This window comes from Amblyraja radiata, chromosome 6 (genome assembly GCF_010909765.2).
Source record: "Amblyraja radiata isolate CabotCenter1 chromosome 6, sAmbRad1.1.pri, whole genome shotgun sequence".
Classification (NCBI taxonomy): Eukaryota; Metazoa; Chordata; class Chondrichthyes; order Rajiformes; family Rajidae; genus Amblyraja; species Amblyraja radiata.
The window spans coordinates 88,118,830-88,132,573 of NC_045961.1; the positions used below are offsets into that span (position 1 = coordinate 88,118,830).

The window sequence follows — 13,744 nt, forward strand, 5'->3', positions numbered from 1 at the left end:
CCCAATTTCACTTCATCAACCATACCATTCTACTTTATGGCTGCAGAAGAAACTGTTTCAATTAATGGCTTCTATGTGATATTCTTTTCAGGAGAAGTGTGAGAGATATTTTCTCCTGTTTCCACACGTCCTTCTCATGCTTTCTGCCAGTCCCAGGATGAGTGGTTTCATTTATCAGGTGAGGGAATCATGTTTTGGACTGTTTGCAAAAACAGTGATATGCAAGACTTGGGTACAAACCTGTAGTAGTGGAAGTGATCCTAGATTAACATCACAAACTTGTTCCGTTGCAACCTGCTGTATGTTATATCCTCCTGTGTGGTTGAAGTACCTCCTGTTAAGTATTAACTTGTCAGGATGTTGCCCAGTACCATTTGGAATGCTGTTCTAAAGAGATGAAATGCCTGGTACTTGGCAAGAGAGTTTTATGCTGATGCTTTAATTAGGTGCCGAAACAAGACACTGCATATATTGGTCTGCAAAAGAAGACACAAGATGCTGAAGTTACTCAATGGTCATGCAGCATCACTGGAGAACATGGATAGGTGGAATTTTGGGTTGGGACCCTTTGAACTGATTGTGTTTGGGTGGGCGGTGAGAGAAGAAAGCAGGAAGAGAGGAGGGGCAGGACAAAACTTGGCAAGTAGTACATGGATACATGTGCGAAGGGGTTTTTAAATAGGTAGATGGTTTATCAAAGGCCAGATATGAAATGATAGAAAGTGTGAGACAAAAGGATTGGGGTTGTGAATTGTGAAGCTAGTAGAAGGAATGTAGGTGGGAGGGGGAAAGTCCAGGTAGGCACAGGGAGAGCGTGGGTGTGGGGGAAAGAAAGGCGGGAGGGGGGTTGGTCTAAAGAAGGGTCCTTACGCGAAACGTCATCTTTCCATGTTCTCCAGAGGTGCTGCCTGATCAACTGAATTACTCCAGCACTTTGTGTCTTTAAATAAGTGTGCCTGAAGCCATTGATATTTACGATTTGCGATGTTATTAATTGAATATAACGACTTCACCCAGAGCACTTCCACAGAAAGTTGCTTTTAATGCAAGGGAAAAGATTAGGGGATAAGCTGTAAGTGCAAGATACAATCTGGTCAGGGGAGCAAACTACCACCGACCATTTTATTTGAAAGACCAATTTCCACGTTTTGTGAACATTATTTGTTATTTAACTAAGAGCACATCACATGTTTCGTGTTATTTGTCATCACTATTTCGACTTTAAAGATGCCTCTGTTCTTCTCCAATGGCTGCCCTCCCAAATTACAATGTTTCACCATTTTCTTATGCAATGGACTGCTATTTGATTATTCACACTTCTGTCATTTTGGATTGGGCTTGTAATCTCTCTCACTCCATCGTAGGCAAGATTTGATAGTTGACGTGTATAAAAATGACAAACTAATGAGACCCAGGCAGAGATCCCTTTGGGAATCATTTCCGACATTGCTCCAACAGGATAACATGCATATATGGCACTCTGCCGTTTGCTGCAAACAACCTGTTACCGCCGACCTGAGGTTAATAAAGTGAACCATAACTATTTGTAACAAGTCAACAAGGTGATGCACTTTAATTGAATCCTGAATTTCTTTCTTATAATGTCTGTGAAATATCCTAGCATACTTTTAAAGAAGTTGTCTAAAAACAAGTTGTTGATATCAATGTGCTTATGACACATTATCGCTGTCCATTACAGCTGTAGATATGATTAAAAATTGTATTAATGATGAGCTGGATGTGTAAATTATAGGAACTGGTTGAGAAAATGCTGCTGTGCGTTTGAGAGGTATAATATCAACTCAACTTTACTTGGTTATTAGGGGAAATTGCCATTAACAGGATTAACCGTAACCAAGTTAGAGGACAGTGATGAGAACAAGAATGCCTTTGAAATTACTGGTGAGTTCATGCATTTTGTTCATCTTTGTTCCGTTCTTATTTTCCTCTGAAAATACAACAACGAATCTATGCTGTTCAATGATTAAATGATTCGGATACTTTCATTTAACGTTTTGAAATCAATAAAATCCATTTTTCGACAGCAATAAAAACTAGATAAGCAGTGACTTGGGAAGAGTGATCTGTGAGACCATCTGCTGTGTGCTGATGAGGCTAGAAACTAACGGGATTAATGAGATCTTCCTAAACCACACGTTCAGTGCTTCTAATAAATTTAAGTCACAAATAAATGTTAAGTTTGAATTTATTACATCTTAGCAATAGCTGTTTGGCAAAAAAGCAAATATGACCACAGACCACAGACCACAGGTTTTGAGCTAATTCAATAAATTATTGAACCCATGTGTCTGTCATGGTGTTTCAATAGATAATAGGTGCAGGAGTAGGCCATTCGGTCCTTAGAGGCAGCACCGGCATTCACTGTGACCATGGCTGATCATTCACAATCGGTACCCCGTTCCTGCCTTCTCCCCACACCCCTTATCTTTAAGAGCCCTATCTAGCTCTCTCTTGAAAGCATCCAGAGAATCGGCCTCCACCGCCTTCTGAGGCAGAGAATTCCACAGATTCACAACTCTCTGGGTGAAAAAGCTTTTACTCATCTCCGTTCTAAATGGCTTACCCTTATTCTTAAACTGTGGCTCCTGGATCTGCGCTCCCCCAATGTCGGGAACATGTTTCCTGCCTCTAGCGTGTCCAATCCCTTAATAATCTTATGTTTCAATAAGATTCCCTATCCTTCTAAATTCCAGTTTATACAAGCCCAATCGCTCCATTTTTTCAACATATGACAGTCCAACCATCCCGGGAATTAACCTCCTCAAATTTGGAAACCAAAACGGCACACAATACTCCAGGTGTGGTCTCACCAGGGTCCTGTAAAACTGCAGAAGGACCTCTGCTCCTACACTCAACTCTTGTTATGAAGGCCAACATGTCATTAGCTTTCTTCACTGCCTGCTGTACCTGCATGCTTACTTCCAGTGACTGGTGTACAAGGGCACCCAGATCTCATTGTAATTTCCCTTTTCCTAACTTGACACCATTCAGATAATCTGCCTTCCTGTTCTTGCCAGCAGAGTGGATAACCTCACAATTATCCACATTAAACTGCATCTACCATGCATCTGCCCACTCACCCAACCTGTCCAAGGCATCCTGCATCCTCATACAATACAATATACAATACAATACAATTTATTGTCATTTGAGCCTCAGTGAGGCTCAAACGAAATTCTGTTTCCACAGCCATACAAACAAAGACAATTTCCTAGACATACACACAATTTAATTCACACTAACATCCATCACAGTGGACCCACTGTGATGGAAGGCAAAGTCTTTTCTCTCCCCTGTTCTCCATGTCTCTCCCGATGTCCAAGCTCCAGGCGGGCGATGATAAGTCCCACGGCCATTTTAGGCCGTGCCGGGCGATTTAAGGCCCCGCTCCCGGTTTAAATGTCACAAAGTTGGAGCCCCCGGCGGGCGCTGTAATGTCCCACGGCCATGAAGCCGTGCCGGGCGATGTACGACCCCGCTCCAGGTCATTCAAACCCCGCGACACGGGCTGGAGAAGTCGCGTTGCGGGAGCTCCGGGAAGCGGTCTCTCCCCCCCGGACCCGCGAGCTCGTGATGTCCCAGTCCACCGGACCTGCGGCTGCGGTGCTGGAGCCTCCGAGCCCCAGGAGTCGAGTCGCAGCAGCGAGTCACAACCGCTCCCTACGCTCCGAGGCCGGCCAGCCCCACGATGGTGAGTAGTCCGCAGCTCCGCAGTCTCCCGAGCCCCCGCGTCGTTCAGGTTGGAGGCCGCTCCACGGTGCTAGGTGCCAACGACAACGGAGACCCGACAGGGAAAAGGTCGGGTCTCCCGGACAGGGAAGAGATTTTAAACGGTTTCCCCCCCCCCGCCCCCCCCATGTGCACATTTAAAACTAGTGTTAAAAAAACACCAACACTACATTTAACTAGACAAAAAATAAAAAAAAGACAGACGGGCTGTAGGGGCCGCTGCAACGGGTGAGTCGCGCCGCCGCCGTTAGCATCCTCCTCACAGTTCACACTGTCACCCAGCTTTGTCATCTGCAAATTTGCTAATATTACTTTTAATCCCTTCATCTAAATCATTAATGTATATTATAAATAGCTGCGGTTCCAGCACCAAGCCTTGCGGTATCCCACTAGTCACTGCCTGCCATTCTCATAGGGACCCGTTAATCCCTACTCGTTGTTTCCTGTCTGCCAACCAATTTTCTATCCTTGTGGGTACCCTACCCCCAATACCACGTGTTCTAATTTTGCCCACTAATCTCCCATGTGGGACCTTATCAAAGGCTTTCTGAAAGAACAGGTACACTACATCCACTGGCTCTCCTTTATCCATTTTCCTAGTTACATCCTCAAAAAATCCCAGAAGATTAGTCAAGCATGATTTCCCCTTCGTAAATCCATGCTGACCTGGACCGATCCTGTTACTGCTATCCAAATGTGCTGCTATTTCATCTTTTATAATTGCCTTCAGCATCTTCCCCACCACCAATGTCAGGCTAACTGGTCTATAATTCCATGTTTTCTCTCTCCCTCCTTTCTTAAAAAGTGGGATAATATTAGCTACCCTCCAATCCACAGGAACTGATCCAGAATCTATAGAACATTGGAAAATTATCACCACTGCGTCCACGATTTCTAGAGCCACTTCCTTATGTACCCTGGGGTGCAGACCATCAGGCCTTGGGGATTTATCAGCCTTCAGTCCCATCAGTCTACCCAAAAGTCTATCCTGCCTAATGAGAATTTCCTTCAGTTCCTCCGTCACCCTGGGTCCTCTGGCCACGAGTACATCTGGGAGATTGTTTGTGTCTTCCTTAGTGAAGAGAGATCCAAAGTACTTGTTCAACTTCAACTTCTCTGCCATTTCCTTGTTCCCCATAATAAATTCACCTGTTTCTGTCTTCAAGAGCCCCATATTTGTCTTAACTAATTGTTTCCTCTTCACATACCTAAAGAAGCTTTTACTACCCTTCTTTATATTCTTGGCTAGCTTACCTTTGTACCTCATCTTTTCTCCCCGTATTGCTTTTTTAGTTGTCTTCTGTTGCTCTTTAAAAGTTTTCCAATCCTCTATCTTCCTGTTCATCTTTGCTATGTTATACCTTTTTTACTTTTATACTGTCCTTGACTCCCCTTGTCCGCCAAGAGGTCGCCTCTTACTCCCCTTAGAATCTTTCTTCCTTTGAGAATGAACTGATCCTGCACCTTCTGTATTATTCCCAGAAATACCTGCCATTGTTGTTCCACTGTCATCCCTGCTTGGATCTCTTTCCAGTCAACTTTGGCCAGCTCTTCCCTCATGCCTCCATAGTCCCCTTTGCTCAACTGTAATATTGACACTTCCGATTTTCCCTTCTCCCTCTCAAATTGTAGATTAAAACTTGTCATATTATGGTCTCTACCTTCTAATGGCTCCTTTACCTTGAGTTCCCTTATCAAATCCAGTTCATTACACAACACTAAATCCAGAATTGCCTTCTCCCTGGTAGGCTCCAGTACAAGCTGCTCTAAGAATCCATCTCGAAGACACTCCACAAACTCCCTTTCTTGGGGTTCAGTACCAACCTGATTTTCCCAGTCTACCTGCATGTTGAAATCTCCCATAACCACCTTTGCTACATTAGCTTTGCTACATGCCAATTTTAACTCTTGATTCAACTTGCACCCTGTATCCAGGCTACTGTTTGGGGGGGGGGGGCATGTAGATAACTCCCATTAGGTTATTTTTACCCTTACAATTCCTCAGTTCTATCCATACTGACTCCACATCTCCTGATTCTATGTCACCCCTTGCAAGGGACTGAATTTAATTCCTTACCAACAGAGCTACTCCAGCCCCTCTGTCCACCTGTCTGTCTTTTCAATAGATGGTATACCCATGAATATTCAGTACCCAGTCCTCTTGCAGCCATGTCTCTGTAATTCCCACAACATCAAACTTGCCAATCTCTAACTGAGCCTCGAGCTCATCCACTTTATTTCTTATACTTCGCATTCATATACAACACCTTAGCTTCGGTATTCACCTCCCCTCTCACACCGGTCACTATCGCCCCTGACATTATTCCCTTATCCCTTTTCGAACTTTCCTTCTCATTAATTCGGGAGTCTTTGGTAACTTTTCCTGTATTCACTTCCCCTTTAACTCCATCTTTATACTCACAATTTGTCAACCCCTTCCCCCCCCCCCCCGCTATTTAGTTTAAACCCACACGTGAGGCACTAGTAAACCTGCCTGCCAGAATGTTGGTCCCCTTGGGTTACAGCATTTGGAATAGTCACTTTTGATCCAAGACTTGTTATGATAATGGGCAAACAGAATATTGTCAAGTAGTACAGCTAGTAGAGCCGTTGCCTCACAGCACCAGAGACCTGGGTTCAATCCTGACCTCTGGTGGTATCTATGTGCAGTTTGCACATTCTCCCTGTAATCACGTGGATTTCCTCTGGATTCTCTGGTTTCCCTTCTCATCAATGATGCGTGGGTTTGTAGGTTAATTGGCCGTAGTGTGGAGAGTGGATGCGAAAATGGGGTAACATAGACTGGTGTGATCGATGATCATCGTGGCCTCAATGGGCCGAAGGGCCTGTTTCCATGCTGTATCTCCAAAACTAAATAACCAATATTACATAAAGATCACGAGGATACCTAAGCAAAAAATTTGGGCTTTTTAGGAACCAAAAAAAAGACAACTTTGTGTGGACAGGAGAGATGGGTAAGAATTGTAATGAATACTTTGAAAATGCCCTCACAAACATTGCAGTTGAGGAGGAAATATGTGAAATCGTGAATGGGATAAACACAATAAGACATGAAATTTCAAAGGATTTAACAGCTGTAGAAAGTGGCAAAATAATCAGGGCCGGACTGAGGAAATGCACCAGAAAACACAATTATTTCTTTAGTAAGAAGATAGACATGTAATCTGCAGTTCCTTCCTACATTTGTTTAGTAAATCATGTTCAGGGGCAGCAAGGTAAAGGTTTATTGCTCGTATTTTATTGACCATGAAGGTGATGGTGAGCCGCTGCAGTTTATGTGTTGTAGATACCCCCACTATGCTGCTGGGTAAGAAGTTCCAGGTCCTTCACCCAGTGCATTTCCATGCCAAGTGCAGGGATGCATTGAGGCCATAGTATCTCTGTGCTGCCATAATGGACCATAATGGAAAAGTTACAGACCAAGCGGAGGCTGGGCGATGGCTTCGCCGAACACCTCCGCTCGGTCCGCAATAACCAAGCTGACCTCCCGGTGGCTCAGCACTTCAACTCCCCCTCCCATTCCCCATCCGACCTCTCTGTCCTGGGTCTCCTCCATGGCCAGAGCGAGCAACACCGGAAATTGGAGGAACAGCACCTCATATTCCGCTTGGGGAGTCTGCATCCTGCGGGCATGAACATTGAATTCTCCCAATTTTGTTAGCCCTTGCTGTCTCCTCCCCTTCCCCAGCCCTCGGGCTGTCTCCTCCCAGCCCTCGGGCTCCTCCTCCTCCTTTTTCCTTTCTTCTCCCCGCCACCCCCCATCAGTCTGAAGAAAGGTTTTGGCCCGAAACGTTGCCTATTTCCTTCGCTCCATAGATGCTGCTGCACCCGCTGAGTTTCTCCAGCATTTTTGTGTACCTGCCATAATGGAATGTAGTTTGACACTTCATTTGAGTCCTGCCAGGCTTATCCTGAGCACACCAGCTGACTCTGAACTGTTGCACCGGACCAAGCTCTAAGTATAATGCTTTTGAGACATTGCACTTTTTCATTACATTGTACGGGAATGTGACAAATCTATATCTGAGCAATTGACCTGTGCACCTCTTTGCAGGAAGTATGATTGAACGGATTTTGGTGTCGTGTTCAAGTCACCAGGATATGCAGGAGTGGGTCGACCATCTGCACAAGCAGACTAAAGCACCAAGTGTCGGAGTTGTAAGGCAACAGTCCATGCCATGTCACACAGTAAGTGAAGCGGGCAATGCATGGAAGAGTGTGATTAGATCAGCAGTAATTTTAATATTGAATACCTCTCTCCCCTGGGCCTCACTGAACTGCTTTGACCTGTTACACTGATGGGTGAGGGAATCTCAACTGGGTGACCTTTTAACAAGATTACCAAACCCTTAACCGCCAACAAGAACTTAGAAGATTCTTCCTGTGGACTGACGTGGGAAAGAATTTTAATGAATGTAGTGAGATAGAGATAAACACAAGCAGACTAAAGCACCAAGTGTAGGAGTTGTGAGGCAACGATGGCGCAGCGGTAGAGTTGCTACCTTACAGCACCAGGTATCTGGGTTCGTTCCAGATTACAGGTGCTGTCTGTACGGAGTTTGTACGTTCTTTTCGTGACCTTCGTGGGTTTTCTCTGGGTGCTCGGGTTTCTTCCCACACTCCAAAGACGTACAGGTTTGTAGGTTAATTGGCTTGGTATAATTGTAAATTTCCCCTAGTGTATGTAGGATAGTGTTAGTGTGTGGGGATCGCTCGACGGCGCGGACTCAATGGGCCGAAGGACCTGTTTCCGCACTGTATCTCTAAACTAAACTAAATAAATAAAAATAAAGTGAATGGTTTTTTCGTAGCTCAATTCCCAGGCAACAAAATACCAGTAACTTCTAATATGCCCCAATGTGTGGTTGGTGCTCTCAGCATGAATATTATGTTGCCTCTTGCAAGCCCCGTCAGCATGAAATGAGAAGAGCTACCCTCGCATGGAGGGTGGAATTAACACTCTCATACTTAGATGGACGTAACTCTGTATATCAAGGAGTACTGGTTCAGAGTAAGAAACATTCCAGGTCGTAGATCAGCCAGATTCTGCTGTTTAGTGAAGGTGGGCTGGTGGGGCCAAATGGTCTGCTCCTGATCTGGTTATATTTATATTTATTATGGATTCTCAGAACTTACGGCATCTTCCCAAATCCATCATATCCCACTTCTCGAAATTGAGCTCCATTTTCTACAATTCTACCTGACTGTTTAGTCCACGAATATCTTCCTGTGTTCAAATGCGTTCTTCCTGTGTTTAAATGTGTTCCATACCAAGATGTCTTTTTAGTACCTAAGAGGTCCAATTCTTTCCTCTAGTCTTTTTGTAATTATAAAATATCTGTAGTTTTTTTATCCTGCTGGTATTTTTTAATGCGCTCTGAAAGCTTTTAAAATTTCCCTTCTGATTTCACTTCTCCAGGCACTGGGCTTCCTGTAGTATTGAGGTCCCAAAATCTGATCTAGTCTTGCATTTATTAGCAGTCTGAAGATTAGCGGTCCTGACCCGAAATATCACTTATCCATGTTCTTCAAGGATGCTGTCAGATCTGCTGAGATACCCCAACACTTTGTCTTTTTATTTTCCTTCCATTTCTATGCCTTACCTTTGCCTCTATGTAATTTGTCATTTAGGACAGAAGTTCCCAACCTTTTTTAGCTCATGGCCCCCTTGGGCTCTTTAATTTTTCTGTGCCCCCCCTGACATTATTAGCGGAAAAAAGGTGGCTCCCTTCATTGAACCTGTGGCCCCCTAAATCCCCAATTTTTTCTGTGGCCCCTCTGAGATTTGCCATGGCCCCAGGTTGGGAATCACTGATTTAGGACATCAACATTTGGAAGACCCAATCTTTTTATTGAGTTCATTTTTTACTCTGAACTTGAATATTCTTTGAATATATACTATTGCTGACAATGATTTTCTTTGTGTTAAGACACTTCACAGTGGGTAACATCTCTCCAATTTGTAACCTTCACCATAATCTTATCTTTGTTACTTTTTATAATCATGATTACTATCACAGGAAAGTTCCCCAGTTGTATTCCTTCTGCCTGCCCATCTTAATTCCATGAAAATGCATCCAGCGTTGCACCAACTCAAGCTGGCCATTTTTACTTGTGGAAACAACTACAGATGCTGGTTAATACACAAAAGGAAATGCAATGCTGGAATAAATCAGCATGTTGGGCAGTATCTCTAGAGAACATGGATAGGTGACAATTCGTGCGGAGATTTTCTCAACCTGAAATGCCACCTATCCATGTTCTCCAGAGATGCTGCCACACCTGCTGAGTTACTCCAGTACTTTGTGTCCTTTGAGGCTTGTTTACAAACTGGTTGGCAATATTTGGCTGAATCCAATTTAGTAATTGTGTGCCCTGTATACTTATTACACTGGTGCTGTCTCAGTGATTCATTGAATCTTCTCCCTTATTATTGCCCTTCTTTCACTCAAAGTAACTCCCGTATCTCCCTTAAGCTGTTTGAATTATATAGGAACTGCATTTCATTGACTGAAAACATCCTCTGCCCTCCAAGTGTCAAAGTCCTAACCTATCCTTACTCCATCCACATCTCAGAGCTCTGATCCCACCTCAAGGTGATATCCATCGATTGCTGGGCGTGAGAGAGATTGTGTGCAATGCAGTTACCACACCCTGTGCGGAATTGGTGGATGGAGGTTTCCTGTCCATATTTGAGCTGCGTTAATAAAAGGAAATTCCTCACAACTAAAGCACTAACCTTCTTATGTTCCACGCACAGCTTCCGTTGCATCCCGTGACACCAATCAACAAGCTTTCTGATGGGTATCCAATATCTTTGACTCCACCCTACCACACCCTTCCTCATCCTTCCCTGCATGGGACATCCCACAGCACCCTGAGTTGGGGACCTCTGGAACCCCCCAAGATGCCAAAGCCATGGAGCTTGAGCTGCCTCCGACCTGCAGCCCCACTAAAACCGTCGGCTGCTCTTTGTTATAAGGAGGTAAGTCTTCATTTGGATAACAACAAAGCCTGCGGTATGGACTGCATTACTGCAGAACATCTAAAATATGCCAGCTATAAGCTCTGCCCTTTGCTTTCCATGTGCTTTAATGGTTGTCTGGTTCATGGTGTCCTGCCAAATGCTATTATGTCTGTAATGTTAGTGCCTGTGCTTAAAGGCAAGGCTTGTAAGCTCAACAGTATTGACAATTATCGACCTATTGCATTAGCCAGTATCTTGTCTAAAGTGCTGGAGAGAATACTGTTAACAAAGCTAGAAATGTATGTCCTTACTACCGACAATCAGTTTGGGTTCAAAAGAAAACATGGAACTGACCAGTGTATCTATGCTCTTAAAGAGATTGTGTTCAGGTACACAAGCCTGAATTCATCTGTATTCCTATGTTTTATTGATGCGTCCAAGGCATTTGATAGAATTAATCATGAACAATTGTTTGTAAAATTGCTAGATAGAGGTGCCCCTAAATTTTTAGTGAGAATTTTAGTGTTGTGGTATGCCCATCAAACGTTTCAGGTTAAATGGGACAATGTTGTATCTGCTTCATTCTGTGTTAGTAACGGAGTGCGGCAAGGAGGAATTGTGTCTCCTATTTTATTTAATGTTTATATGGATGAATGATCAAATCAGTTAAATAGGTTAAAAACTGGCTGTCTTGTGGGCAACACCATTGTTAATCATCTTATGTATGCAGACGACCTGGTCCTGCTCCGTCCATATAGTGCTGGGCTGCAGCAGATGTTGAAGGTGTGCTCTCAGTATGGCCTTGATTATGACATAAAGTATAACGCTAGAAAAGCCGCATAATGATAGTTAGAAGCGTTGAGGACAGGAAATCAACTTTTCCGACCTTTTATTTGTCAGACAGTCCTCTTGCTGTGTGTGAGGAAATTAAATACCTAGGTCATGTCATATCCGATGACTGGACGGATGACAAAGACCTCTACCGACAGCGCTGTAAAATTTATTTTCAAGCTAACATGCTTATAAGGAAGTTTTCTATGTGCTCTGACTCTGTGAAGTGTTCCCTGTTCAGAACCTACATCACACCGTTATATACTGCTCAATTGTGGTCTAACTATAAGAAAAAGAGTATGCAGAGGCTCAAGGTAGCATACAATGATGCAATGAGGTTGCTGCTTCGTGTCCCTAGGTGGCATAGTGCCAGTCAATTGTTTGTGTCCACTAGAGTGCCAACCTGTGAGGCACTCTTAAGACAGCTGATGTTTAGTTTTATGTGTCGCCTGGACAAGTCAGAGAACCACATAATTGAAGCCCTAGTCAGCCCTCTGAAAAGCTGCTATAGATTCACTTCTAGGCTAAGATGGCATTGGTGCAATAGCTTGTATATCTTATAGGCTAATATGCAATTTTTAATGTATTTTTGTATCTCCTTATGCTGTATGATGTGTTATATGGACCTGTGTCTGAAATAAAGCTTTATTATTATTTGTTGTGATATGATCCTTGAATTAGATGGTTAGATAGTTCAAAAGTTCATAAGTGATAAGAGCCGAATTGGGTCATTTGGTCCATCAAGTCTACTCCGCCATTCAATCATGGCTGATCTATCTCTCCCCCTAATTGGCATATGTGATTAATGTCAGCATCTTAAAGAATTTGTAACTTTAAAGTGCTCTATACAAGTGCGGCTGTTGTGTTTGTGTTAATCAGATTTGTGCTCTTGCGCTTTCCCTCAATCCCAACTCCCCACCCCCTTACAACATCTTGAAATATCTAAGTACCCTGGTGTATGCTCCCACTGTGTAAAATCCCCTGTGATGTTAAACCTCTGCCATTTTCTTCAATGTATAATAAACTAGTAGAAGTTTCTGCTAACTTTGTGTTTTCAATGCCCCCGACACTTTACCCAAACTCTATTAACATACCTTGGTAGAATATCAATTAACCATGGACTTGCAGGCAGTATAATTCAGTATAAAACAACTCATCACTGAGAACCAACGCCTATCAAAGTTATTGTATCAAATAACTGAAAAATGTACAGACTTGGAGGGACGACAGAGGCGTCAGAACTTAAGAATCGTGGGCATCCAGGAAGGCAGAGAGGGGACTCGTGACCCCCGTGAATTTGCTGCAGAAGTATTGAAAACAATTTTGAACCTGGACCAGGCGCCATTACTTGCCCGAGCGCACAGAGGCCGAGACGTCCCCCAAAGGTGGGCGACCGACCAAGAATAATGATAGTAAAGGTCCAATATGACCATGTATTGGATGACATGATGAGGAAAATTGGCAAAAGCAGAAATCTTGTATATGAAGGAGACAATATTAGCGTATTCAGAGATTACCCTGTGGAAGTTGCTAAGAAAAGAGCGTTGTTCACAGAAACAAGAAGAATACTGAAGAACATAAAGAATCTGAGATATGGACTGTTATACCCCACAACACTAAGAGTCAGTTACGAGAAGAAGGAATACTTCTTCATCAAGCACATGGAAGCATTTGAATTTGCCAAGAACATCGAGGACAAGATCGAAGATTGAAAAATATTCAACACTTAACACCTACCTGGATACTGCTATCTCGCAGAGAAGATATGGAACTCTAAACTTTAAACTATTAAATTTAAGGGTTGCCTAAAATTCGCAATAAGAATTGGGTATATTTCCTGCAACGGATATATAATACTAACATTCTAGTACTAACCTCTAACAACCATTAATAATCAAGAATATTAACTAACACTAACTAATGATAATAAGATTATTTAGATTATTTAAGAATTAACTAAAAGTATGAAATATAAGTAAAGTGTGATTCAGGTATTTTATAATGAGAAATGTTTGGTGGCTCTCTCTCTGATGTTTTCGTTTCTGATTATTCTTTGATAAATGTTTATATTATACAAAACTAACATTTCAATTTGAGACTACTAATTATACCATTAATGGAATATAATCAATATTTCTTTCCCCCCCCACAAATTGTATGCATCGAATTGGAAAC

The 13,744-nt window shown here is 43.0% G+C and overlaps 1 protein-coding gene across 4 annotated transcripts in view; it reads left to right on the forward strand.

The window, feature by feature from the left end:
• The window catches only part of arhgef7 (Rho guanine nucleotide exchange factor 7), a 100,194-nt gene that overhangs the window by 56,506 nt on the left and 29,944 nt on the right, over positions 1–13,744 (forward strand). For all 4 annotated transcript variants that reach the window (XR_004412388.1, XM_033023148.1, XM_033023146.1 and 1 more), the window contains 4 exons: positions 92–178; positions 1,824–1,902; positions 7,826–7,959; positions 10,532–10,756. Coding sequence is in view for 3 of the 4 variants with exons in the window: in XM_033023148.1 (XP_032879039.1) it covers positions 92–178; positions 1,824–1,902; positions 7,826–7,959; positions 10,532–10,756 (525 nt within the window). In the remaining variant the exon portion in view is untranslated. The remainder of the gene's footprint in view (positions 1–91; positions 179–1,823; positions 1,903–7,825; positions 7,960–10,531; positions 10,757–13,744) is intronic.